At 37.3% G+C, this 24,833-nt stretch overlaps 1 protein-coding gene across 2 annotated transcripts in view; it reads right to left on the bottom strand.

Moving 5' to 3' along the window:
• RSPO2 (R-spondin 2) overlaps positions 1 to 24,833 on the bottom strand; it is a 102,527-nt gene that overhangs the window by 21,611 nt on the left and 56,083 nt on the right. For both annotated transcript variants that reach the window (XM_038129492.1, XM_038129491.1), the window contains 3 exons: positions 24,371 to 24,559; positions 18,360 to 18,503; positions 17,491 to 17,679 (listed from right to left, as the gene is read on the bottom strand). In XM_038129492.1, the coding sequence (XP_037985420.1) occupies positions 17,491 to 17,679; positions 18,360 to 18,503; positions 24,371 to 24,559 (522 nt within the window). The remainder of the gene's footprint in view (positions 1 to 17,490; positions 17,680 to 18,359; positions 18,504 to 24,370; positions 24,560 to 24,833) is intronic.

A 24,833-nucleotide genomic window follows, 5' to 3' on the forward strand; every position in this document is an offset into this window, starting at 1 on the left:
GACACTGCTTCTGAGGAAAACAAGAGAATATGATTTTATGGCACTATTTGTAATCTTGAAGTTTAGTGTGAACAAGTATAAGACTACAAAAATCTCCCAGCATGCTCTGCAATACGATTACTCTGGGCAGAAAAGACCAACTTTACGACAACATTTTCACAAGCCCCTGAGGGATTTAGAGCAGCAAGTCCATCTAGAAGTCAGAAGGGCATTTTTATAAAAGCTGAAGGAAACTTTGAACACACTCATCCCTCAGAAAGAATACTCTTCAGCAGCAAATGTTCAAAAGTGCTCTGCACTCCTTAGGGCATGATAATAACAAAACTGTTATGGAACAAATTTTTGAAAGCCTGAACAGCAGCTGTGTATTAAAAGAAACACCAATAGTGAAAGATTAAAATTATTCTAGCTGCAAGCATCTTCTGGAGTTAGGAAATACCAGCAAGCCTGGGAACACACGAACACTTTTAGTTCTGTGCTTGTACACATACATTTTGGTATTAATATTATATCTAAACAGATGACTATTGTCCCAGTCTCTCTAATGTGGGGGTGTTAGCTTTTTGGGATAACCCAGTAAGCTTTAGGTATAAATGAAAACCATGATATATACCAAACTTAATCAAGCACACACAAAATCTAAGTTCCCATGTCATAGCTGAATGTGTTGAGTGGCACAAAAATAAAGGCAGAATAATAAATGTTGGCTCTTGGGGTGTGGTCACTCAGTCAAAAATGTTCCTACATTTTATTATTATATACAGAATTAGATACTCAATTTTCTGCTGTTTTTTCATCAAAATAAAGCTAGACTGTAATAAACACTGTGTGAAGCAAGGAAGATCCAGATCTGATTTTTATTATCATTATCTTTACAAATTTGCTAGAAAAACACTCCAAAACTTCCAAACTAGGCTAAGTACCTCTTGCATTTGTCTTCAGAAGTGTAAGATCCCCATAAGTACAATTTAGCTTCCTTTTTAATGGGAAAATATGTTTGCTAGCTAAAATGAGATTATGGAGCATGTTTAGCATTAACTTCTGCCAAGCATAAGCAATGTTTCTCTGAGTTACTACTGACTCATACGGCTAATGGCAGTAACTATTATCACTTCATTTTCCGCAAAATGGCTTAGGCTTGAAACCTCCCGCACTTGACCTCTGTGATAACTCATAACTGTTAAACAATCAGCAAGTGCTTGCTTTTCAGATCTCATACCTGAGGTAGCAGGCTGACATCTCTACCCTTCAACAGCCCTGTAAAAATGAGTTTTTTGATTTTAACTTATGCTCAGCTGAACACCATATTCACATGAACACTGCTGTAATAGGACAACTTCAATCAACTCAGCTCTGAAGAAATATTTCTTTTCCACATTTTAAAAGAAAGCTATGTTTTACTAGCAGAATATAAATATAACTGAAGACTGAAGTATTTTTATCTGAAGCAGGAAATTGCTCTGCTTAATACAGGATTTGGAAAGTCTGACTAGATCACAACCGGGTTTAGAGCAATCTCTTTTTGGACACACAATTATACCTATTCAAGACAAATGAAACTGCTGACAGGAGCCAAGGAAGTAAATTACCAGCTATTATTTTGCTCAGTCACAATGCATTGCATTAGCTCATTTTTTAGAGCCTCATAGACAATGTGAATTTCTAATCTTCTCGAATTAGCATGCCAGATAGTGCATTGAAGTGTTCCTTCCTAATAACACTTGATTTTTTTGCTGCTGACTAGGTTTTATGTAAATACATAAAATGAAATACATAGATGAAAACCAAATGTTTTCATACAGAAATACATTAGTTTTCACATGAATACCTAAGTGAGACAGTATTTTAGCAAACTTTGAAAACGGCCACCTCTAAACATGTTCTCTTTGGGGTAGATGTCAAGTAAAAGTTTGACAACCACATTGAGTCAAAAATCATAATCCAGTTGCAAGTAAAACCACTGGCTTTTAACAGAATAATTAATTTCCAGTGCTTTTCATTTAATTTATGGTGTTGAAACATTCAAAGTGTCCATTTTCTCCAACTTTTGCCTGCAGCTATGAAGACTGGAAAAACAGCTAAAGCATTAAAAGTATTATGTGGTGGTTCCAGCAGCTGAGCTTTAAGAAATGAGGAAACTGGTAACAAAAATTACACAAGAAAGCAATACAGGGAACTACCATTAATGTCCTCACTACTACTTTATTCTCTAAATCGTTTTAGGAAGTAATAAGGTAAAACCCTTTTATAACAACTCCTGGAAGTGATACATGGTAACCTTCACAGTTCAGTGAGTTCTGCTGAAGGAAGTACCTGAGCTTCCTCAAAGTGTCCACAAGGAACAAATACTCTTACAGATTTCAGGGCATTTGTACCTTTCCTTTGGCAGCTGAAGCATTGCCACACTGACAGCATTGGAGTTTGACCCCCTAAAAAAGGTGTCTTTCCAAAATCACTCATTTTTATTCGAGGGAAAAGAAAAAAACTTTGCACATGATGCTGTTCTCAGAAGGCATCTGCTACTCTGTCGTTTGTTACTGTCTTAGAACAAGACAATTAGAAAAACTACTGTAAGTGGTACGAAAGGTAAACACACCAATTCAATTGCTATTGAACTGACATGAAGCTTCTACCAATTCTAGAGAATTTACTCAGCTAATTGTCCTACTAGATAAAATTTTGGTTCACATAGAAAAATGAAATCCTATCAATAGATCCATGCCCTTTTTAATAGCCCTGAAAGATGATACAGAGATGCTGACTTGAACAACTGTCTAAAAAGGAATAATCATTTTTAAGTGGTTGTTTTGAAGCATGCTGCTCCCAGCTTTGAAGCGCACGCACTGATGCAGACAGTTATAACTCCAGCAATAAGTCCAGCAATTCTGTTTAAACTCTTATTCTATACTCAGCTGAAGAAAAGTGTATCAATTTTGGGGTTTTTTTAAAAGTTATTTCTTCTAGGAAAATGTTCCCTGAAACAAAGAGAGGTTCTAAAATTGCTCAATGAAGTGAGAAGGACTCTAGTTATATTTTGGCTCCTATTTTACATTCACTTTTAAGTTCTGAGATCCCATTACTTCACGGAACAAGTAATAATTACAAAACAGATAGATTTGTTTCTCACTTAAACCAAGCAAACAATTAAACTTTGCTGGCTTTGAGGGGACTTCTGATTTTTGGCAATAACCATCAAGAAGTTCATGCTTATCAATGCTATGAGAGATTAATAGCAACTCATCCATAAAACACCCCCAACATATTCCAGATAAGCATCTCACCCAAAGAACTGGGAGGTGAATTCTTTATAAGCTTGTGTGACTGTTTGAGGTACTGTAAACCTATGACACTGTAATAAAAGAGGGAAAAAGTTCCTCTCCAAAGAAATTTAATTTCTTTTATCTCTCTAAAAAAAAATAAAATAACATTTAAAAAATCAGCTGTTTGGAAGAAAACTAAGAGAAAAGTAAAATATTATTATTTCACAACATACTCCACCCAAAAAAACATTATTCTGGAAAAGACGTATGAATCAACTCTTTTTTTTAGAGCTTGAAATTTGAAGAACAATTACTTATATAATTAAGAAACTCCACTTGAAAGAGCTGTTCAGCATGTTGTAAAACTTCTCTCAAAACACTGTGCTGTTTTTTGGGTCATCTCTATTTCTGAGTTCTGCAGAAATAATAAATCCTCTTCTATTTTTCCTTGCCACAGCTGCAAGGAAAAAAAAATGAACTTTATCTCCCAGGATTTTTCCATTTATATGTCTAAGGCTCATCATCCACTGGCGTCCCCTGTTCTCAAAAGAGGAATTATTGCAGCGTATGTTCAAGCTGGCACTGGATTGCAGACACGATTAACAAAGTCTGGTGGCAGAATAATCATGTGCTGAGTGCTGGGAATTACAGCTGATAGCATCTATTCATCCCACAGAGAACATACATAGGATCACCTTCAATGACTATGAAAAACTGATTTTGACCTTACATCAGAATGTCAGTAATTTGTATTATCACACTGACACAATCTGTAATGATCTTGAAACAACTTCCTTTTTCTTCAGACTCACCTCCCTTTATTTTGCCACAGTACTTTCTTTTAGCTAGAAACCTCCCACCAGTTACTCCAGTTGCCTAACCAGAGCAATGACCTGAAGCCTGACACAGGACTTGCTCAGTAGATATTTTTCATCTGTCAAGTTTTTATGGCCCAGAAATTTCTTCAGCCATCAGTTATCAAATACAAAGTCTTTTTTCCTGTTGTAAATACACTCAAAGAGTCCTACTCATCTATCACTGTTAGTGCTATATGGCAGTTGCAAACTGATTTTTAGTGCATACCCCCTGTACAATGTCTTGCAATGCTTGAGATTATCCTCTATATTTGACCAAATTGTGGTTTTTCTTTGCAAACCCTAACAGAAGTTTTTTTCTTCTTGTTTAGAAGTTACAAGGAACAGATGGTAAATGAGTAGGTAACAAAATAATCTGGTCCAGAAATTCGGAGCAAAAATAAAAAGCCAGAATTTAACCATCTTTTTGGTAGCTTTTAACTAGCTTTGTTTTAGAAACCCTTTAAACATTTGTCATGTCAAGTAGGAGATAAATGTAGCAACTTCGTCAGTATTGAAGAAAATATAGTATAGATGCAATCTAGCTTCAAGGCAGCTATGCTAGATCTGATCAAAGCTGCTTGGCACTTGCCTCTAGTCAACAGCTAAGGTTTCATTGTGCAACATTAAAAACAATGAATCAAAAGAGTGTGACATTTTTAATAGTATTCTTTCTACTGTGCTGAACTTTTTGTTTAAGTACAGTTGACAACCCATTCAAAATGTTCACGTTTGTATCTGACAGAGAAGCAGAGAAATTGAAGAGCTGGCTGCCATTTTCATCAGGAGTTACTCTAGCAAGTGCCATGGTATTAACATGGGATATTGATGTCATTGGAAATACCTGCGATCTTTATGTTCCGTGATACTTCAAGCAGCTATGTTAGAGTAGCAAGTCATGTCTCTTGTTTGAACTTCTTGCAGTTTTTTAATAAATCTGGCATGATGCAAAGCACCTGCTTTGGTGTCCTACTGCTGCTGCTGCCCTTTGCAAGAAGATATCTCTGACTTGGCACCAGGTTTGTAAAAGTCATCACACTTATTTGTACATAGGTAAGAACACCAAGGAATGCTCACAGGAAACCAATAAAAGGCTTAAAATAGACAAATATATGAACCGCCAAGCTAATAAAGTTGTGTAAGTAGAATAGTCTTAAAACATGATCTAAAAGCTTGCTATTGTGTTTGCAGTATTTCTACTCAGTAAGTAGATGCGCACAACATATGACTGAAGTGTCAAACTTGAAGGTGTTATGTAAGGCTGTATAAGCTCAGCCTCATTTGAACCCCAGTAGCCTTTTTCTACCTGATACACACTTCATAAAGAAACACAAACTGATAAACTCTCACATTAAATGGCAAAGATGAAGATACTAACTCAGGGGAGGACACTTTAAAACAGAATTTTGGGGCCACTTCAAAATCTAAAGAGTGACTTACAAAATAAATATGTTTAAGATAGAGGATTAGTTGCACAAAAGGGCCCTGCATTGTGTCCATCATAATTAATGCTGCTTCTGTGTTTGATCATGTGGTGCAGAATGTTTATACGGACAAAGGGAAAGTATTGAGATACCTCCATGGTACTACATTACTCTTTACGTGCTACTATTCATTTTAGGCTAATTTATTCTTAAGACTGTGCTCAGAAAGTTATTTAAACCTACTTATTTTTAATGGGTACAATATCATGTAACATCAATGCCGAGTGGGGATGCCCTGTCCGTAGTGAGAAATTCTTGCTTTCTCTCATTCTTTTCCTGTTCTTAGGTTCCCATTCCTTTACCAAACACTATCTGCAGTAATTTTTGTAGTTCTTCAGAATGAACCAGGAATTCAAAGTGTTCAAGAGGAAGTTCTTTGCATTCACCTTAGAGATGTAAAGCAAAGTGAACTGCAGGAATCAGTGATGCCCAAACTTTCCAATCTGAAATAAAATTATCTCAGATTGTCTCAAAAAGCTCTAAAAAGACACCAACAACAACGGCACCAAAGGCAAAACCAAGCAACGGTAAAAAAAAAAAAGAAAGAATAGCAGATCTGTTCTTCCATTCCCCTTCTTCTATTGCTCTTCTTGTGCTGTGCTTAAGAGGTAAAGATGCGAACATATCTAGAAGCTTTCTGTGAAGAACTTCCACTGCACAGCCTTAAAAATCAGTGCAGTTGACTCCAGCCTAGTTCTAGCACCGATGGTCACACAAGTGAGAGCAGCTGGGGAGATTGTTTCTTCACATATTCCCTCTTGGCACTCCCCCGTCACTCCTCTAGCTGTCTGCTGCAAGTTAATTAAATTAAATCTGGCCTGAAGCAGAGTACTGGAAGCTGCTGCATTTATGCATTGAGCAGTGTGCCTTTCCAGAGTTATTGTGAGACTCTCTGTAATAATTAGACAGGAATAAATCCCACAAGAGAATGAGTCCCCCAAGTGATCTATGCACCCGTAGGGCAAATCACAGTTCTTCATCCCAAACATAGTACCTCATGACCTGAAAACATTATATCTGCACAGCACCATGCCAGATCTAATAAATCGTGTGTCTCAGCAGGGACCATTAACTCCTGCACAGCATTATGCTGACCCTTTAAAACTCTCCGTTTCTTGAGCTACTTTATGCAGCATTGGCTTAGGAGTCTCTGAACTACACATCACTGTGGAATTGCACACTCTTTGTCTGATTTTAAAAGGTATTGGAAACCATTCAGTGAATCATTATGTGTAAACAGGCTTTACCTTCTCCCGTTGGCTAAAGAAACCATTAATTAGGGACCATATGTCTGTACCTTCATGATTTTTTTCTAAAGAACCAAAGAGGAAGAAGCATTCACTCTATTTCTCAGATTCTTTCCCCTCTCCTTCTCTTTCCTGGATTCTTTGCCCTCCACATTTGTGATCTCTGGCTGTAGGACAAGAAGTAAACCACTTCTCTGAATTTAGCCTAAAGCTGTGAGGCTCCTGTCTTAGGCTACCTTTGCTTGCCACAAGCTGTCAAGCAAGCAGGGCGCAGAGCATACAAAATGATTCTCCAGAATAACAAAGCTGTTATGAAGGGTAGACATGAGACATCACAATCACAAGTGCAGCAGCGTAATGAGTTTCTATCTTAGCAGCCAAGCAGCTGCAATTAGCTTGCATACACTGCTGGCTGCTGCACTTGGGAGGGTGATCTAGATAATTTGCATTGGTACTGGACGAGGAGTACTGCACCTGATGGTCACTAACACAAATGATCATTGACATCAGTGACACCGAGACTGGAGGAAACCTGGGCTGCTGTGATCACGCAGTGGTAGAGTCTGTAGTCTTAATGGATATAGGTCAGGCAAAGAGAAAAGTTGGGATCCTGAATTTTAAGAAAGCAAATTCTAGCTGGTCAAGGAATTGGTCAATAGGATCCCCTGGTCCTATTTCGGTTAGTCAACAGAAACCCCTGGAAACTGCCCTCAGGGACAAGAACTGGTAGAACTTTAAGGATGCTTTCCATAGAGCTTAAGAGCTCACGATTCCCAGTTGTAAGAAATCAGGAAAGGAAGGCAAGAGAGCAGCATGGCTGGGTCAAGACCTACTGGTCAACTTAAAGGGCAAGAAGGAAATGCACAAGCAATGGAAGCAGAGTCAGGTATTCTGGGAAGAATATGGGCTCTCTGCCTGGTTGCATGGAGGTGCAGTCAGGAAGACCAAGGATAGCTGGACTTAAACTTAGCAAGGGACGCAAAGAATAACCGGAGGTTATTCTATTCTATAGGTGCATCAGCCAGAAAAAGAAGGTCAAAGGAAGTGTACCCCCCTGATGAGCAAAACTGACAAAACTGGTAACGAAAGATGAGGAGAACACCGAGGAACTCAACAACTTTTTTGCCTCAGTCTTCACCAGCAACCTCTCTTCCCATACCACTTGAGGGAACAGACTGGAAGACGAGGGGGGCAAAATCCATCCTATAAGAGAGGTTCAGGTTCATGACTGCCCGAAGAGCCTGAAGGTACATAAGCCTATGCAGCCTGATGAGATGTATCCCAGAGTCTTGAGGGAACTGGCTGATGTAGTCGCCAAGTCCCTCTCCATGATGTTTGAAAAATCATGGCAATCAGGTGAAATACCAGGTGACTGAAGAAAGGGAAACACTATACCCACTTTTAAAAAGTGCAGGAGGCAGAACCCTGGGAAATACAGACCTGTCAGCTTTACCTTTGTGCCTGAGGATACCAAAGTCAGGATGTGGCCCTTGTACCAATGCTGTGAATACAAATAATCTCTGTATACCCTAATAGGATTATTACTTAAGAAGAGACTTCTGTGCAAAGAAAGCCTTATTGAACCCTTTAAAACTGAGAAAGACTGATTGCTCTATAGTCGTGTCACACCTGAGGCAGATGGTTCTCCAGACCTGCCATACCCAGGCTTGTGGTTTGGCAGAGGAGATGCATAGAACTGTGCATAACTGATTGATCCTAAGGGCAGAACATGTAATCTCAGGCAGGCAAGCATTTCCTGGTTTCTCTGCCGTGACTGAAATGGCTGACACCATAATGTACAAAAATAGCTCTTTGGTCAAGAATTAGAAATGAGTATGTATATGACTTTTCCTCCTACAAGTGGATTGTGGTTTCAGAATGAGCAAGAGACAAAAACCAACAGGAGTTACTTCACAAGGGTATGCGCAATAAAATCCATCAAGTACCTTCTAAGGACAAATTCAATCTGTGCACTTGGATCAGCCACAGCCCTTTTCAGAATTTGTATTTCCATGTGGATTAGCAGCTGGCTCTCCTTCAGTATTTTTAAACAACCCTGAATTGTATAATTGCCATGGGACCATTCTAACTCATACTCTGGTCATTTACGAGGATTTACACTCTGGTACACTCAGTTATTCATTAAAAACAGATAACTCCCACAGGAGACACTGCATCACTCAATACTCATGCTACTTCTGAAATATGGTATACTTAAAGAAACACACATGTTAAAAGTACTTATCTGTTCTAAGACATAATAATGGCAATAAATAAATAAATTGTGCATATTACCTTTTAATGGTTGGGAAAACTATGTTGATGTCTTCCCAAGAAAGTAGTTCCTATTAGTTAAATTAAAAAGAAGGATTGAAGGATAATTTATATTCAGAAGGAAGGGGAAAATGCACTTGAGTTGGCTTTTCTGCACTGCCAGTAACTCCCTCGAAAGCCTCTAAAAATAAGCTGAAAATGTAGCCTGCCAAAATGATAAAACAATACATAAATTTCCACAGGCTGTATCATCCTGATAAAGTATGTAAAGTTAAAACCTTGTGCTCAGTATATATAGTCCATTACAAGATATTCTTTGGGCAGTGGTACTGAGAGGAAAACTAAAACAGAAATCAAATAACAACAATGCTTTTCTGCAAAATTGTTTTTCTACTGTCATGAAAAGTACCCTCTACAGATCACTTTAGACAGATTTAACTTACAGATTTAACTTCTGGTTTATGCATTTTTGAATTCTGCTTCATTCAAAGAGACTGAAGTTGCACTCCATGGAAGTTTAGGTTAGCTATATCTATCTAAGTTACAGGTTTCAGTATAAGTAATACATTATTGCAAAAACCCACAGATTTTAATAATTGTAATTGTAACCCATAGTGGTATTTATCCAGACAAAAACAGGAAAAAAAGTTTCGTAGGAGCACAGTGACATAGTCACAAGCTGCTTCAACTCCCATGCAAGAACCACCATCCTATTTTCAAGGATAATGCAAACCCAAACACTGAACAGTTACCTAAATGACCTAAATGTCAGAAGGGTTATTTTCGATAAGTGTTGATATTGTTACAGAGCACTTAATTGTTTAACTGCTTTCTTTAACTGACCTGATTCCAAACACAGAGAAAAAGGAGGATCAGTCAACAGCTATATCTTGTTCACAGAGCTTTAAGAGCTACCTCAACCTTCAAGCAATATGATGTAATCTATCAGCAGCAAAGAGGAGGCATTGCTGCAAAATCTGCCTGTTGGTCCTTGATGGAGAGTACTTGGTTTCAGAATTGAACATGACTGCTACTCAAACTGATGTTCAAGTTTATGTGGCTTATAAAAACTATTTCTAACTACTTTTCAAATATGAGGCCAATTGGATTGCATTTTCTCTCTGGAAAATAACTCAGGAATGGATTGCTTCCAACAGTAGAAAAGAAAAATAACAGCAATTGTTTAAAAGTCACCGTTTATTTGTGAATTCATTTTAATGAATATGAATCAAATGTATGAATAATACAGAGAGAGCTATTTGCTCTCTCAGCCCAAAAAAAAAAAAAAAAGCACAAAAACCATGATATTTTGATATTTTAATGCAGGAAAAAAACCCAGAGTTTCTTGCTTCATTTGAGTTACTTTATAGTATTCTATTACCCAAGAGGTACACTGCCTGACTTTTACCTGCAAATCTAAGAAGCATCAGGTATAGAAGTGCTCCGATACAGGCACATGGCACATGCATGCATGTACATCTGTCAATGAATGCAAATGTCATGAAAATAAATTTGCTGTGCATTTCTATATTTTCTACTTCAAAACAAATAAAAGCAACAAGCTGCAAATCATCATCTCTGAAATAAGTATATGAAAAGGACATAACTAAGACAAAAAAATGGAGACTATTTAATGTCTGAGAGTTGTGAGAGTAATGGCTAATCCTGGTTTTCTCACAACTGATCTGATTTAAGCAGGAGACTGGACTAGATGACCTATGCTCCTTTCCAACCTGAAACTACTTATTATTTGATTTTCACTTTTTTTATTGTTACCAAACAGAGATTAAAAGAATTCTGCTCTTCTTAGAAGGTGGTATCAACTTAATTGATTATTGATGATATAACTATAGCTCCTGCCTATGTGCCTTAATTAAAATACATAGTCTAGTTGCAGGCACTCCCACTGAAATGAGCAGTATTGTGTGTTTCATTTTCTTCAGCATCTAGAGTTGCTTTACAATTAGTTTTCACTGGCTGTAGCCCCTTCTGAATGTCGTCAACTAAAGGGTAGAAAAAGACTCACATTTTAATACTTGCAGCACAGCATTCTCTGTACAAGGTAGATGTTGACAATCCAGACAAGCAGAATCTGCTGCAGAGAAACGCCTGCTTCCTGAACAAATGTACTAATAAGTATGCCAAGCTCTGAGGGTTAAGCCACTCTGTAAAACAGTTCTTGTTTCCTGGAAAGCCTCCAAAATACGTAGGACTACTATTTTGTCCTTTCTTGCTCCCACTTATTTGGTCCTTCACAGAATGGCCATTAACTAAAATACAAAAATATTTCCTCATTACTATTGTTTCCCACCCTGCACTGTGCAATTAGGTGGTTTTGGTGGAGTTTATGTCTTATAAACTGATGTAAACTGATGCTGAAGCTGGTTTTCCTTCTCTCCTTCAAAAGCTTTGAGTCATGATTTGTGAATGACAATGATGGGTCATCTTTTCAGACAAGCTAAGGACAAGTCTTTTTGTCCAGAGGGGCACGCAAAAAACACATCAAGGAGGGAAACCTGCTTGGTGACACCAGGATTCTAGCAGAGCCAGCACTTAGTGGAGCTACACTAAATGCAGCTTCTACCTGTCAAGGTGAGTGCAAGCAAGGGCAGATTTGGTCCAATGCAACTGCAAAATTAACAGAGAGCTGCAGCAGGCAATGACAGTGTAATTGTGGTATATTCTATGTACTACAGCCTTGTTTAAAATACCAACAAGTCTCGCAAATCCTAATTTTAGTCTTAAAGTGATAAATAATATTCCATTGTCTAGAACCATGCAATACTAACAAAGTAGTACAATCTGTTTGTAAATCTTGTCATCTTTCCCTAAACCACAATGGTGTCTGGTCGCTACCATCTCTGGTCAGATCATGCCTTAACCTATAAGATAATCTTTTCTAAGTGGGATCATTTTCATTTATGTCTAACTTGTCACAGACATTTATGTCATGACTTAACTAGCAATGGAATGAAATCCCCAATTTATTAAAAATGTCAAAAATCAGACTTTTTTTAAAGATGTGAAAAGTCACAGCAATTCCAAAATACAGAATTATAGCTGCATTTCTATAGTTCTGCTGGTCTTCCAATGTTTTCTCAGGCTGGCATAGTGCATTAACTTAAAGTAGAAGTACATTGTACAATGGATCTTTTAGATTCTATGCATGATTTTGAATTTAGAAATGTGCAGCATTCAGCCAAAGACAAATGAGAGAACAGGTCAAACAATAACAAGTAAATCAAGAAATCAGCGTTTTGAACCAAGCTTTTATCCTGGTTAAGGCTAAACTTGAAAATGCTTGAAACAATCATTAGCATTATATTCAAAACATGACACATAATTTGCGTAGAATTTCAACCAGAATGAAATCGGCCAAATGAAGATATTTCAGCATTACAGCAGCCACAGTAAAGATTTGGTTCGCTCTTATTCCCTACAACCAGTCATTCCAGCTTGTCTCTATTTCAGAGCCAAAGTTATCAGCAATTTTGCAACACTCAAACAGGAAGAACAGTGTTCTTTCAGCACATACCCACAGGATGTTCTGCCATTCAGACAGAATCATTCAGACTGGTCCCCAGTCCAAACATCAGCAGGATCGAGATCCCCAATAGGATTGAGACCATTCAGACTAGATTGTTCAAGAGTTTGTCAAGTGAAGTCTTAGAAACTTCTGAGGATGGTGCCTACACAATCTACTGGACCAATCCAGCCAAATGCTTGACAGTCCTCATGGAGGAGGCAACAATTCTTGCTGCTTCTGGACCAGCCTTTGCCTCTTAGCTCTCTGTTCTTGTGACAACATAGCACGACCAATAGGAGACAGAGAATATGGTGGTTGTGTTTCCTGAGACCCAGCTAGAGAATGCCCTAGCTTTGACTCAAAGGGCAGATGGTGTCTTTAAGTATTTGGCACTGAGACAGACCATAAGTGCAATATATAAATTAAATCTCAAAAGAGTCCCAGCTTACAAACTTTTCAACATTGGGTACTACAATGTAGATGCATCAAAAAGCTCAAAAGAATGTGATCAACTGCCTGATCATTCACTGAGTTCTGGTGTTATTTTTATTTTGACTGATTTTTATTTAACTTATGAGGAAAACATTCATTGGAGCTGAAAGGAACCTCATGAAATTCAACAAAGTGCAAAGTCTTGCATCTGGTAAGGAAGTACTCCCTGAAAAAATATGGGCTGGATATGGACTGTGTGGGGAACAGCTCTCCTGGGAAGGTCCTGATGAAACTTGAGCTAAATGTGAGCCAACTTTATGCAGTGGCAGCATGTGTTAATGCAGCATGACAGCAGATTAAGGGAAGTGATCATCTCTCTTTATTTGACATTCATCAGACCACATCTAGAATACCATATGCAGCTTTGGGTCCCTCAGCTCAAGAAAAGAAAAATATTGATAGAGTTTGGCACAGCATCACCAAAATGGTGAGGAGCTGAAGTGTTTACCCTGTGAAGAGAGACTGAAGGAACTGGGTTTGTTGAGCCTGGAAAATAGAAAACTTTGGTGACCTAGAAGGACTTGGGGGTGCTGGTGGGTGAGAGGTTGGACATGGGCCAGCAATGGGCACTTGCAGAAGTGTTATTTTGGCACAGAGTTTTATTCAAGTTTCAGACAGCTTGAAGAACTGCAGTCTGATGAACACTAAAATAGCAGAGAGCTACTTTGCTTGCTTATGTAACACTTAATATGAATAATTAAACTAATCTGCAGGTTCCTGGAGTGTACAAACAAAAGAGGAGCCATTACTGAGGTAAATATGAGCAACGTACAAATAAGAGGTATAAATAAAATATTTATAGTAAATGGATGGGAAAACATGAAGAGAGCAAGATTTATCAGTCTATTTTACATTTCTGACTGCTGATTTCCCCATTGTTTTTTTAAGCCTTTTTTTTTTCTTCTCTTTTTGAACTAAAGAGAAGAAAATTCCTTATCAGGAAGAGACCAGCACAGGTAGAAGTTGTCCTGAACAAGTCAAGTCTGCTTTGTCTAAATCTAACCTCTCAAAGTAGAATTCACATTACAGTCAAAGCCACAGGGTAACTTACATAACATTAACAGATACACAAATGTGACATTTCCATACTGTAACAGTTAAATCTATAACTCCTGACACTAAGGAAATATCTCTAAGTAGCAAATATGAAATCAGTGTTATTCTTATGCTGCTACCTTCAGTAGCAAAGAAGTTAAATGATCTTTAACTTGTATTCCAGTTTGTATCTCTACAACTCTACAGATACTGGAGAAAGTCATAAATCATTCATCAAAAACTGAAGTTGTACCACTGCCATATGGCCAGCTGGGTAGCACCTTAAAAATATGAAACTGAAATAGTTAGTAGGAAAACAGAATTTAAGTCTCCTTCTTTAACTTTCCTTCTATTGCGAATGCATAAAAATCTGTTTTGGATGTTTCCCTGCAGTGTGGAGCATAAATAGTAACTTATAATATACAGAAGTAGAAAGCACATGACAAAAGCACTTTATTTGACCCTATCCCACCACAAATATCCTTACTTCCTGTGCTCAGCTTAATCCATAACAATCTTCAATCATCTTAGCTGTATAATCCAATACTTATTCTCCACATTTGTGTGAGTTTATGTACGGAGAAGGTTAGGATGAAAGCGTTTATTAACAGCCGCTCAACTGATATTTACAGGGGATTATGGTTCTTCACTCTCCCAGAAGTGCTAACCTTACAATTTTTTTTCTATTATTTCTTCAGTTTAAAAGTTCAGTAACAAAATTCCCAACATTAGGAAAACACCATATTTTTAAAGACTCAGAATCTCTTCCTCAGCAGCCAGAACCTGTAAGCTGTGTCTGAGCCTCCCACTATGTCACAGTGATCAAATAGGCAATAAAACATTTTGAGTGTCTAATGTGGCAACCTGCTACTAAAATATGATAAAGGAACAGGGTCTTAGACCAGCCCTGTATATATAAATTAAAACATACTACATATAAATTAAAATGTATAAATTTAAAACATACTACAAAGCAGAAGCTGTACAAAACAGGGCAGCCTCTGTGGCTTCCTCACCTGCAGAGATAACCAGGTCTGGGGAAGACTTCCCCCTAGGCAATTAAAACACTACTAACACTCTCCCAGGAGTTTCTTAAGAAAGAGAAAGGAGCTTATACTCTGGGAGGTGTTTTCTGTGATGGCACAGAAGCAGTCTTAAACACTATATTCAGTGTGGAAAGTTCAAACCTACAGTTTTGTACACATTTATTCTTATCTCTGAAAACAGATGCAGAGAATTCCACACCATGGGAGAAGAGGACCGTAATCTTTAGGACTTACTGAAGCCCATGAAAGAGTACTACAAGTACTTCACTGAACTTGTATTTCCAGCAACAACTTTCCTGATACGTGGTGAAAAAAAAGCAAAGATTTCATCATGGACCTTAATACAGAAACAATTTGGACACTAGGCAATAAATATTCTCACTCTTAGGAAAGCCATTGTGTATTTGAAAAGATACATCTGAGATGTAAATCTTTAAGCAGTGGCCTGAACTGCTAGACAAGAAAATTTGAAACAACATAAGAGAATATAACATAAAAAGGTATGAATGTTCAGATTAACATAGTTACATGAGCATGCTACAGCATTCTGGAATATTATGGTGCACTTAAGCACATTTCTCAAACTATTTACAACAATTTGAATAGTTTGTGTCCTAACTAAACTATAAAGACTAAACCCGTATTTCTACTTGCTAGGAGTTATTATAGAAGTTGGATGCTGCATCCATAAAATGCCTGCCTTTATACACACTGAGTACATAAATGACTAAATCTGTACCACATGATGTTGAATTGAAAAAATTCTGCAATTTTCTCAGTTTTCCACTGCAAGCTAAACTGCCTGCATGTGAAGCCAAATGAAAAGAAAGAAAACACTGATTGGAGATTTAGTAGAACTTGTCGTGGGCTCTTTTTATTTCCTTTTGTTTCAGCAGTAAAACATTTCCTCAGTTGATCTGATTATTAACCCCATTTGGGCTTCAGAGTCTGTTACAAGTAACTGGATCACTCAGCAGGCTGCAAGCACTGGTAAGTGTCACTACCTTGATGCAGACTAATATTCAAAGATACCATGACACGCATACCATGGCAGCCCAAATCAGCCTTCATTTTTACCTTTTCTTCTTCTTTCCTACAGAGGTGTTCATTTTTTAGGTTACACTCTTTCTTCAATGCCTTTGAGAATTTTATTTAAGGTGCCCCCTGTACCACAGTGACTGTGCCCTCTGTGTGCCTCTGTGTGTATGAATACAGGGAGTGAGATAGGGAAGGAAAGTACACACTGGTAGGCAGAATGTTCAATCCAAGACACCTTCAACAATCCCAGAATACAAAGAAATTTATTTAGGTGCCTTTTCTAAGACTGTTTCAGGTTTATCTTATTCATCATGTTAAGACTTTCCTCACGATTCCTCAACCTTTATTTCTTTTTTTATTTGTCTGATTTCACAGTTGACCCAGCTAGCAGTAGGAGGTTGGACTAGAGATCTCTTGAAGTTCATTCTTTATTTAACCCTGTGACTCTGACAGGAATGGCATCTTTATCACCTGCTGGTCACCCACCTCACCTACAAATTTTGAAACCTGTTTAAGTTGTCAGAATCCATACCTGAGAGGTTAAACTTTTCAACCTAAAAGATAAAAAAACTCTCCAGCAGTGATGTGTCTTCAGTTTGGGGTCTACAAAAACCAAGCCTTTGATTTCCTTTCTCACATCAGCATCACTGCTTAAGTCTTGCAACACCATGATGAAGAAATTTCACTTTATTTCCTTGGGGCATTTGCCATAGGCTGGTCTCAAGGTGAAAAATCTTGATATCTATGACTGTTCTGCTTGCATCACATCTATCACAGTTTGGCCTTGCTCCAGAATATTCAAAACAAATAACATGTTCCAGCTAATGGTTCTAGCTAACAATGCCATGTGTAACTAACTTCTTTTAATTTAAATACCCAGCACACCAACATTGTGTGTGTCACCTGCAGAGAGGTTTAGAATCATAATCTTTCCTGCCATGTGCAGAACAAGTAGTTCTTCCACCATCAGCATCATTTCCATGCTGAAGCTCAAACTGCAACCTGTTACAGTTCTTCCACGAGGCACCTCTGAAAAACCCTTGGTACCACACCAGGAAAACAGTTTCACAGTCTGCTGAGGGACTGATTGCTCCTAAGCTGAGAATTTCCCTGGAGTCTCTCTATAGAGACTAGAACTGATGTACTATTGCTGCTTTTCAGCCTTGGCTGGCAGAACAGAGACAGAATTTGGCCCGCAGCTCATAAAGATTTTTCTGGCATGGGCTACACTTACCTCCTGGACAATGCCTCATGGCCATTTTACACCGTCTGGATTCTGCAATGGTTGGACATGGTATCGTGTCTTTTGCTGGCTTCTTCACAATTTGCCTTGTTCTCGTTTCCAGGCCCCACTTAAATCCACATGTTTTGTTATTTCTGCTGCAAGTTCCCCACTCACTCCATTGACCCACTTCACAGCCCTCTGATAAAGCAAAGGAAACACGAGTGAGCAATTCTTCTGGGTTTTTATTTTCTTTTTTCCTTTTTTTTTAAGACTACAACATGCATTGTTAGAAAGCAACACTTGACAGTTTTACCATTAGCAGGTAAAAAGCTAGAAACAAAATTAAAATCTCTTACAGAATCTGAATCTTTTTAGCCAGTATCAACCCACCCCCAAAAAAGTCAGAATATTGAACTTTATGTTTGATATGTTATGACAGTTCCAAATATTCAAAAACTCTCCTAGAACAATGAGATTGACTATTTTTTCTATCTCACATATAGATCCTACTTGGTTGTCACCTGGGTTTGAAAACTTCAGAAGTTCACATTTCCAAGTCCTCTCCATCATGAAAGGCAAGAAATACTCTTGAAAGAAAGAGTTTGTTCCGACACAAGTCCTGAAATCTTATGAATTCTGAGTTGCAAATCTTCATAAAGGCGATTTTACAGTTAAGAGGACAGAACTTTCTGATGCACAAGAGAGTGGCATTCCCAGTGAAGCGGATTTTAAAGTTTGGAAAAATTTACTAGTATTACCAGTAAAGAAATCAATAATAATTCGTTACTGAATATTTCCTGCTAAGAAATACTAAGCATCATCATAAAGTAGTGCCATATTTGAATATGGCCACCTAGCAAAAGAGCTACTTGACTCACCCACACATTCCATAAGCTCTTCCAAGGCTGCAAATCCAGCAGGACATCCTCGAAAGCAGCGGCCTCTGTGCGAGTAAAAGCCAGTTTTGCATTTGGTACAAAAGTCTCTGCTAAAGCAGGAGTCGCAGTTCTCTATTCTGCATCCTAAATCAAAAGGATCATAAGGAACAGTGAGACAGCAAAGTTAGGGTAGGACGGCAAATGAAGGGACTTATAAAGCAATGAAACAGCAAAGCCAGAAATGCTATAATACTGTCATCCTGAAATCCATCTGGTATATAGACAAAATTAGAGGTAACTGTGTTTGCCACATTTTCCTCTATGTTCTTCTAATCCTACTTTTTTAAAATCAAACTGTAGATAAAACTCCTAGTCTAGTTATATTTGAATTACTGACATCTCTTTGGAGGAAAAATGTTCAGTATAAATTATTTTCATGTGTAAGTAATTTCGATGAAACTGAGATGCAACAAATTATTTTGGGAAGTATGCATGTATTGCATGTATTGTCTTCAGTTTATAAGTTATCACTGAAAGCAGGATACTTTTTTTTTCTATGAATTGACCCTATGAATAGCTGAGTGGATGCTTTCATGTAGTGTATCTGATGTCCATGTCTACACATATGCATGTGCAAGAAGCCTCAATTTTGCTGGATTTATCTCCTCTCTATTATTGAAACACTTAATCCACAAAAAATAACCATTCTTAAATTATTAGGAGACATACACCATAATGAATAGATTAAAAATTAAAAATAAAAAAACAAGCAAACCAAACCAAACAACTATTATCTTTATGAAATATTGTATTTCTCAGAAAATTTAAGAGGAATATGACCTGCAATAGATGACAGACTCAGGAGTAGGCTTTTCAGAAATATCCTATTCCATATTAAAACATGTGAACTTGGAAATGAGCTAGTTATTAATGATCATATGTATACCATAACATACCTACAAAAAATATCAGGGAAAAAATATTCCAAAGATTAAAAAGGATAAGCCATTATATTTGGAACAGTAATGATCATTTTATAATTAATTTCTTAAAAATCTAATCCTTCAGCTAACAAAATTAAATAAGCTACAATAGCTGTATCCTCTCTTCAGCTATCTGAAGCCACAGCAAGAAGCATTTTTTATTCATTTTATGAAACAATATAGTAATCATTTTGGTAATTCTGTCACTCATTTATTCTTCATTCTTTTATAATGGAAAAAAAAAGCGCAAACCATAAGGTCACTATTCTGAAATAGCAATTAGTAAATATCTCAAATCAACACTTCAAATTTAGCCGATATTTATGAAATAGATTTTAATATTTATTCTTGAACTTCAGCAGGCCAAAACAGGGCATCCCACAATATTTAAACAGTGTGTGTGAGTGTGGTTGTGTAAAATTCTTTGTTAGCAATTAGGGAAATATGAGGCTTTTTAGATCAGATTTCTTGTGGCTTTGGGCAAAAAATTAGGCAGATTGAATGAAAAGAAAAATGTATATTTCTAGTGGTGTTGAGCTTTGCTTGGTTAAAAGGAATGTGAGCATTAGTTTGAAGCTTTGCCCTCATAAAGATAACCTCTGCTGGCTTTATTTAGACACAACCACACATAACCTGAATGTACCAACTCCTGTGTCCAGCATTCTCCAAAGGGACTTTTAAAACTCGTGTTTATATAAGCAGCACAAGTTGGACTTCCTGTCCACACTTAGGGTCACAGGAAATTCCTTAGAATAATAATTTCTTTTTCACAAGGGTTGAACCAGTCTCTAAAGAACAAGATCCTGGTCAATGTCTACACAGTGATCCTGCAAAATCACTTTCCTAGATTAATGAATTGCAAGGCAAAACCAACTAGGTGATGTGCTCTGGAGATGTACCACAATACTTAATTGCTAATCTGGTTTGTTACACTCAAGGTGTACTGCAAGTATTTTATTAAATGCCATGCTTGAGTCAAACACCATGTGTATTTAAATATTTAGAAAAAACATTTGCCTCTTGCCCATCCACCTGAGACACTTGAAAAGAAATAAAGATTTTTACAAATCATGCAGTCCTAAAACAAAGATGCAGACCAGAACATTGAAAGAAAAATCAGCATCTTGCAACCCTCCTTCACATCCAAGTGACACAACAATTTTTAAACAACATTTTAACTACTGCTTTCAAAACACATGTTGGGAGTAACATGCTAAAAGCTCTTCTGTGTGTGTGGAAGGGGGACTAAAGGAAAAACTTTCAACAGAAGCTACCCTTTGATACGATACAGATGCGCTTGGTGGTGGAAGTCTCACTTTACACTGGATTCTCTCCATAAAACTATCATTCATTAAATGAATGAATAAATCCTCTTTCAGTTTTGATCATACTTCAGAACTCCCATCTTTTTTGTATTTTCTGCTTTACCAGCAATGCCAGTTTCTTTTTGTGTCACATGAGAGTCCTTGAAATATCCGTCTTTTAGAAGCTTTAGTAGGTGAAGGTTGGGAGGAGTGAAGGCTGGATGAAGGTTGGGTGGAGATTTCCCCCAAGACAGTTCAGACAGTTTATTTTCATTTTTTTTCCTATGAAAATAAGCCACTTCAAACATGAAGACCTATTATTTCATCTGCATCAGATGCAAATTAGGAGAAAATACTGAAAGAGTATTAAGAATACAGTAAAAATTCTGAAATAAAGATATTAATTCATCAGAGTGCTATTCATCATAATGCTTAGAGCTACTGAGTGCTAATCATAATGATAATCTAACAGCAGCTGAAGACAAACTAGGAGTGACAACAACCTGACTCTTCTACAATTTCACCAATGCCCACTGTTCCCATCACCATGACACTCACTCCTTTCAACTCCTGCTCCCATTCCTCAGCTGCTCACTAGAGCAGCTTTAGTGCTACAGATCCAACTTCATACTGCCATCCTGAAGTGTCCACTGGCACTCTGCACCAATCTGTCATTGACCAGCAACACCTTCAGCGCTATTTTTTTGGTAATTGAATCCCCTGACTGCTACAAGTGCAATTGCAACTGTCTCAAAGGATCTTATGCTCTACTATACTACTTAAGTATAGTTCAAGCAACAGCATATTCATGAAGTTTTGCTATTTTGTAACACTGTTTATAAAAATCATTACCTTTCTTAATGCATTGAATTAACTACATGTGTTTAATAAATGCTAAATTTGTTTAAACATTTCTCTTCTTGTTTTTACTGAAGGTGAATGGAAGGGGAAATTACAATGTTGGGCCCACCTAGGAGAAAGAGGGAGAACCTAAACAAATAAGTAGTCAACCAAAGCTGAAGTGAGCTGTAATTTCTAATCTCTGAGTGGTTTCTCCTCCTAAAATTATAAAGGTTACTATGGCCATGGACTAAGTTGAAAGGTTCAAGACAGGCTTGATCCATTAATCAGTGTAACCACCAAACTGACAGGTTTCATCTTACTCTTTAAATTCAGTTCTGGTTTTTTTTTTTTTTCTCATGAGATTATGTCTTGTTGGAGCACTTCAGTTCAAAGTCATAAATTATTAAAAAATTTTTGGAAAATTAACGAAGTGTAGTTCATCTCTCGGGCATTCTTCTACAGAAGAGATTCAACACTTTCCAAGTTCATGTCCAAAAGGACTGCATTCTCATACTGCAGTGTTCAAGATGGAAATCATAGCCAGCAGGAAACTACATTGATTTTGAGAGACAAGCAGTCTCAAATTTTGTGATTCACTGCTACTAGAAAACTAGTCTAGAACCACTTAGCAAAGTCTAGGAACTTAACTTACATGTAGAAAAGAAAAATTGTCTTGTAATCCAAAATTTCCATAATTTTAGAGCTGCTCCACTTGCCTGGAGTATTTATTGTGTTACATTTGGCACAATGTTTGGCTTTTAAAATCAAGAAAACATTTTCCATAAAAAATATTTTCTATAGCTTCTCTAACAAAAATGGGAAAGTTTTCCAGTAAAAATGTTTAAAAGCTTTTGTGCCTATGAAGACACTATTAGAGCAGAAATTATTTCAGCTTATGTAATTCAAGCCCTGTAACTCCCATAAGGATTTTAACATAGCCAAAATTTTTATTATTTTTAGCTGAGATAATACTATCTGAGCAATGGAATCTGTAAGCATACCTAAGAAGAGCAAGTAGGAAGAAACCTATTTAATTTTTAAGAATGTTTATTTCAACTCAACTTCAATCAACAAAATGTCTGTATGTCCACAATGCTTCATATGTGCAAACCATGATCACCAAACCAAGAAAACAAAAGAGAAGTGATGCGTAAATAGTCAGCAGTTACACTAACATAAAAATATACAATACAAAAATCGTCAGAGGGGAACCAGGACTGGTCCATAAATGCAAGTGCATCATTATTCTCACAGGGGGAGACTGTGAAAGGCATGTGGATGAGATAAACATCAAGTGCTCAACACATACCAGTATGGGTTAGACAGAACTTGCATTTATGCTTTTCAAAATCAGTCCTGTAATTCAGGGGAAAAGGCGACTTTCCATACGTGGTAAAACCAAAAAAAAAAAAAAATTACTTTGAATTCACCCTCAACTTCCTGCAATTAACTTTTCTATTTTTTACTTTTCAAGGAACTAAAGAATACTGCCAGTACAGACTACTTTGCCTTTCTCACAAGCACAGTACAGGCTAATAGAAATAAATCAATCTATTTCCTAAACCTACAAGTATATTCAAAACCATTTTTGTATGGGGAAGTATTTACAGCCAAGTTTTGAAAGATTTCTAGTACAGAAGTCGAATTCACAAATGTGTAAGGAAAATTAAGGCCAAGATGCTAAACTATTTTACAGATTGGATGTATAAACCATATAATGTCTCATCTAATTTTTTATCAAAACTTAACCACCTGGTACAGATTAGGCAGCACTCTGCAATATTACACAGCAGTTGGGAATACTATATCCATGGAGCCCACGCAGGGAATGGGGAGAAAGAGGTGGGATAGCTTGGGACAGGTCCAAGCATGGCCATAAGTGGTCCTCATCCAGCCAGACTGCCACTGAGTGACCTCATGTGAGCCTCAAGATGATGTGTGATGTGAAAACCAGCACACACTTTCTCACAACTCTGTGCTCCCAATGACATGGCACAGCACGGGGGGAAAGGTGCCACACATTTAACAGACACTTGATTATTACAAGAAAAAAAGAAAAGCTATTTCTCACTTCAGGTTCTTATGTCAGGTGACCTGATTCTGGTTAGACTATGACAAAAACATTCTCCCCCTAAACAGGAGTAAGAGGTAATAGCAGTGATTAATAATCCATATGGGTAATGCTCCACATATGAGCATATGGAAAAATCCATACAAATGAGCACAACTGCCAGACAGAGGTGAAATAATGTGAGATACCAGAGCACTCATGGATTTTAACAGTTGTGCTTCTAGGCACAAACATGCAAACAGGGAATCTTGTTGCACATTAGCAGGTTGTAAATCTCCAAATAAAATGTTTCACTAAAAGTGAAAAGTTGTTTGTTTGTTTTTAATAGTACATCTGTTTTATTAAATTAGCAACACTTACATATTAAAGCATGCCTGGTGTGAGGTGTCTGGTCACCTGAAATTTGTGTGGGAAAAAAAATATGGCAAAAAGCCCACCCATATAAAAGTGGTTATTCTGAACTGTACCTACATGTTAAATTTATTCTGAATCAGTTGTATTTTCATATAGTGGGAATTTGTTTCTTAAAACCAGGAGTATCTGCACGAATCATATATTTTTCCCTAAATTACCCCTCTAATTGAACTAACAATAATAGCAATAAAAAATAGGTCAATTCATCAACTAGTTAATCTGCTGAATGTTGTAAATCGCAGAATTAGCTGGGACCTTCTTTAGCAAAGACGTTTTAAAATGATCTTGAGACATCTGTGAAAACACAACTGTGTTTGACAACATGTCATCTTAAAACCTACCACGAATTATGGCCTTCTGACAAAAGTGAGTGTAAGCGTTCAAGAAATAACTCACTTGAGCATCTGTTCATGTCTGGCGTTCTCAGTCCGTAGTAGCCCGACGGGCAGGAGTGCAGGCATTCCCCGTACTGTCGCATCCCTTCTCTTCGCAGGAAGAAGAATAGCTTGTGCTGGCATCTGATGCACCCATTATCCTTTGAACAAGATAAGCAACCTTTGCAAATTGGATTTGGTCCATAGTTAGCTGCAAAATGAGACAAATTACAATTTAAGGTCATTTAGAAAGTATTTTGGCTGGAAGTCCTCTATCCTCCAAAGTGTTACTCATCTTTTGCATGACTACAAAAAGTTTCGAAAGGAGGGTTCTGAGAGTGCACTCACTTTCAGACATCTGCAGGGGCACTGAATAAAAAGAAACACAATCTCTAGATTTTTTAATTGTATGTAGAGCCATTTAATGATTTTACACACATTTAAAATACAGGCACAGGCAAGCAGAGACCAAGCTTTATAAAGCT

This window comes from Motacilla alba, chromosome 2, assembly GCF_015832195.1.
Source record: "Motacilla alba alba isolate MOTALB_02 chromosome 2, Motacilla_alba_V1.0_pri, whole genome shotgun sequence".
NCBI lineage: Eukaryota > Metazoa > Chordata > Aves > Passeriformes > Motacillidae > Motacilla > Motacilla alba.